General features: G+C 36.1%; 1 protein-coding gene across 1 annotated transcript in view; it reads right to left on the reverse strand.

The window, feature by feature from the left end:
• Positions 1-4929, reverse strand: part of LOC108965720 (gustatory receptor 5a for trehalose-like) — a 5917-nt gene continuing 988 nt past the window's right edge. Inside the window, exons 3-8 of the mRNA XM_018928306.1 lie at positions 2327-2518; positions 2050-2244; positions 1723-1994; positions 1506-1660; positions 129-381; positions 1-78 (exon numbers count right to left, since the gene is read on the reverse strand). Of these exons, the coding sequence (XP_018783851.1) occupies positions 1-78; positions 129-381; positions 1506-1660; positions 1723-1994; positions 2050-2244; positions 2327-2518 (1145 nt within the window). The remainder of the gene's footprint in view (positions 79-128; positions 382-1505; positions 1661-1722; positions 1995-2049; positions 2245-2326; positions 2519-4929) is intronic.

The raw sequence follows: 4929 nt of genomic DNA on the forward strand, positions 1-4929 counted from the left end.
TCAACTACATTTCCATAATTTATCTTCTTTTTGAAATTGTATCAACACMAGTTCGTAAGTGACAATGGTACCGGCAACCTGAAAATGTAAAATTAATTTCCAAATTAAAGATAAAAGTTTTTACTTACGGTCAATATCAGTCCACGGGTTACATTGAAATATTGCAGTCCGGTAAGCGCAACATTATCAACCGCTATCTCATGTCCAAACCGRTCTACCTCAGCACAATAACCCTCCTTCGGAACATGTTTGATAACTCCTAGCGGCTCACGAGAGTGCTCGTTGACTTCGGAGAGATACAGGGAGACTGCCAAGGTGCGGCMCAAGAGAAAACTCAGCGAAGCATAAAAGTAGATGAAATGAGATGTWGATGCCATTTTACTGAAAAAGGAGAAAATTAAACAAAGAACCACCGTAATTGTAATTTTTGAGCMTGTCATTCGTGAATGGAAAAAGGGAGAAAGTAGACAAAGCCATGTAAATAAATATTTCTATAGAAACAGACAACTTGTTCACGGCTGAAAGAGAGGAAGGTTTATAATGTTGTACTTGTATATGCGCAAGAACAACGTTTGCAAAGTAYTCAATTTTATTATCAACATTGACTATTACAAATGTACATTTTCTTAACATATTTTTTAAGTTCCAGCAAGATAAAGAACCGCTCGAAGTAATGAAAATATAGGTGCCGTTYAGGCAAGTGTTGCTGAAGACGGCAATTTTTCAATTCCAAAACGTTCTTAAGAATTAACACTAACTCAAACCATAAGCTAAAGGATTTTGATCAATGCTTTGCGCTTTTATTTATTTAAAATTCTTCTCACCCMAGAASTGAAGCCGCTTTTGCCTTGAARYAACTTTTAAGAAAATGTTCYTTTGGGAGAAAACTCYCTTTCATCTGAGTGGTGYGGTAAATAAACAAAACTGTCGATTCTGGTGCGAAGAGAATCTTTAAATACATGATTTTCATGAACAACCATTACATTTACTTAAATTGACAGTATCGATCGATGTTAGATGACTTTTAATGGCCGCAATTGAAAAAAATTGATCTTCAAAATATCTAGTTCCAACCAAACGAGGCTACGTACCACACATCTCGTGCAACAACAGAACTATTGCGTAAAAAGTCTGGCGATTCACTTATTTCAAGATATTGTGACATGGAATAACTTCCAAAAAGTTCTGACTTAAAACCATTAGAGTACTTCCTGTGGGATTATTTGAAGTTATCAGTCTTCAAGCTTTAGAAGTCAATATTGAACGTGCTCTTATGGCATACGACTTTATTTAGCGGACAAAGTACTCGAAAATTTTGTTACTCGAACTCGTTCAACACCGTTCTGGTAGGCTTTCCAGTGACTTGCTTTGGTATGAAGTCAAATTCGTGTCCATCTACCCGAATCACACCGGGACGCTTTCAGATGGGGATAWCCTACATTTCAGTGTTTATATTATAAATTCAAACACTTTCATTGCCTCTTAAGGTCTTTAAGAATACTAACTTGATGCTCCTTAGCAATTGAATGCAAACAAAAAAGAGATTATTAGCGAACGAGAGCATGGTTATGCCGGATACAGCAGAGTCCACTTGTTCGATGAGATCACAAATTAGACGATATTGCAAGCGGGTTCGTGTCCAATAAACTTCGGGCATTACCTGAAATTGAAGGGTAGTAACTGAGAACTAAAAGGTTATACAATTTACTCCAAATATATTACTTGTCCCTTGGCAAGCTCCAAACTGCTCTGTACTTGACCAAACAAAGATGAAAGTCCTATGCCAATTATCATTAGAAAGACATCCATGTAACTCCAACCAAATGTCATGAACACATTCAATATCTTTCCGAACCAAGCCAACCATGTGGAATAATCGAAAACTAAAAATATGTGTGAGGAAACTGCTGTGAAATATGATTCGACGGCATCGCTCTGTTTGGCGCAATGAATTGCAAAGTGAATAGCCGAAATGGTGCTCAATAGATGCTCAGCTGAAAGGGATTATTGAATTAAACCTCTGAGTAAATATTTCATCGAATCACGTACTCAGCGACAATGAGATCAGCACAAATGTGACCTTATGGATACGCACCGACAACGCTTCGCGCTCACGCCACGACTTATGGGGCGGCATCAGCAGTTCCACACGATGCCATTTTCGCATCAACTGTGGCCATTTTCCGGCCAGACGCAGGAAGCCGATTGAAACTAAGAGAGCATTTATGTGGAATACCAATGGTGCTAAAAATATATGTAAGTACATACAATAAAACTTGAGAATGCTGGTATCTTAAGCATCGTGTATACAAATATAAGTACTTACAAATGCTGTCCACCTCTAATGCACTTCTAACAGTCATATTCAGTGTTAGACCGGTGCAAGCAGTTGTTAGTAGTGTATATATTAAGCAACAGCAAGTGCGGAAGCTTATCCAACTGAACGATAATYCCTTCGTAGTACCAGCGAGTATTCCTCGAACTGGCATAAGACCAAAGCATTGAGCAATCACAAACACTGAAATGGAAAAAGCTGTGATTGTTGTTTTGAGCAAGTACTGAAAAAAAATGAAAAAAAAGCTCCACAATGTTTCGCTAAATTAAAATATAGCTCTTCTTGATAAAATAAGCTTACTTGGTCGTGCCAATCGAATCTCTAGGGTCGTCTACAACGCCCAAGTGTTTGACAACATATTTTGGGAGTAAGAAATTTCTTTCTGCTATATTAGACACATATTTGTWTGTTTTTATAAAAATATATGTATTAACAAATAGCAACTAGGCCAAACTTCAGATTAAACTTTTTCATGAGCGGGTTCCTAATTTACAATTTTTTTAAAGAAAAACCACAAAAACTTCAAATTACATGGGGAATGTTTATTATCATTCGAAAGAACATTCTTTGCCATTTCTTTTTTGCAGAATATTTCTTTCAAATATTGCCAAGATCACGGTCTTCAATTTCAGTCCTGACGATAACGTTCTCACCGGCATAATTTTTGAAGAAATATGGACCGTTGATTTCACCGGCTCACAAACCACACCAAATCCTTGTTTTTCCTGGATGAAATGATAGTTTTTGAATCTCTTCAGGTTGCTCTTCGTCCCAAGGGCGGCAGTTTTGTTTGTTTACAAAACCATTGAGCCAGAAATAGGTCTCATTGTTAAACAAAGTTTGGCTCGAAAACATCTGATATTCATTGAAATTTTCAAGTGGCCATAGAGCGAAGTGAAGCTGTATTTTTTACGATTTTAATATAAGGTCTCGGCGTAAACTCTCAGCAAAAGCTGCTATATTTTTTTCACTACGTGCTCGCCGTGGTCTTTTCGGTTAAATATTATCAAATAATGATAATCAATTTTTCAGAATGTTTCGAACTTATAAAATGTATTGTTCAGAGTTTGGCGTACCGAAGCTAGTTCACCCGAACGTTTCAGCACTACCGCGGTTTGGGCGAAAATTTTCAACGAATTTTACTAATTGAGTAATGTTTTTGGTCCCTGAAAGTATAAAGAGTGATTAACCTTCATCTCTCAAAATGAGATATATTAAATGAAACATCTGCAATAATCAAAAAGATAATAAGATCTACACAGAGTTGATTAGGTAAATGGCGAACCTAACAAGGATCTCACTTGAATAGCTTAGAAYGCCAGTACATTGTGATCCCTAAAATCATATAATAGATCATAAGGCAAATCTACAAAGTTGAGTCGGMAAATGTCAGTTTCGGTAATGGCTCTTGCTTCACCGAAAGTAAGACTGGCGAGATATTACAACAGGAGAAGAAAGCGCCTAGATRTTTTCACCTCACCCTCTTCAGTACAGCTCTCAAAATTTGCGTCTAAGTAAGAACTACTACTAAGATGTTGGCAAGCTGAAATTCAGTAGAGCGGGTCAGCAACCAGTGYCTACTAAAAGGCACGCGAAATCTATTGATTCAGTGCTAGAACGCAACTCGTTCCCACTCAGATGTGAGCAGAAATGCCGCAGATGCTTCCATTAGAAAATTTAATTGGCTAAAAYTGAAAAATTAAGTGGGAAWTTTTTTTTWWWAATTTTGRAAAATATTGGAAAGATTTGCAGACATTTYCAAGAAGCGTTATACTCCTCGATTCAAAGCCAAACAATGTAAATAATAAACCGATCTTTATGARTACTCTAACCTCTATCTTTCACACCCCACACCCCTGATAACTAATTAATTAATGAAAATTTTTTCGAATGRTTTTTATTGATCAACAGATTCCAAAATATATACAATTTTTTAATGAATTTCTTTTTTATTTTGATCGAACATACCTATTATAGAGAATGCACTAAAGAAAACAAATATCTCTACTACAGAAGTGACACCTGTATGAAACTTTATGTTAGTGCAAAACAAATCTAAAGTGCAAAAACAAATCTATTACTGATAATACGCCGTCTAACATTCTCAACAATCGATGAGTTCTAGCTGACGGTGGTCGATGAAGAGATGTTTGCCATACTCTATTTTACCTCTGACATGAGGACTGGTCTGCGCTGAATATAATGAATTGGTCCAATTTTATATATGTATATGTGTATTTTGCTTCATTGAAAAGTGGTCAATCTAAATCAAAAACTAATAATTCGCGTAATATTAGAAGTATTCAGAATTTTATTGATATGCAAATACCTCTTAATCTTACATCAAAGTTTCCATGAGTCAACCTTTCCCATAAGTTTCTACAAAGCAAATAGTATAGTTATTAGAAACAAATAAAAATAAAGGGCAAAAGGCAGCTGCGCCGAAACAAAGCAAACCTTTAATTTATCCCTTTCATGAGCTTAAGAAGGAACAAAATGTYGATCAAATATAAATTCAATTGTAATTTGTGCCACATTTGCTCATTTTGCACAGCGTCAATAATAAACATGAAGAAAAGAAACCGGTAAGGACA

The sequence above is a fragment of the Bactrocera latifrons genome, unplaced genomic scaffold (assembly GCF_001853355.1).
Source record: "Bactrocera latifrons isolate USDA-ARS-PBARC rearing strain unplaced genomic scaffold, ASM185335v1 scaffold_147, whole genome shotgun sequence".
Classification (NCBI taxonomy): domain Eukaryota; kingdom Metazoa; phylum Arthropoda; class Insecta; order Diptera; family Tephritidae; genus Bactrocera; species Bactrocera latifrons.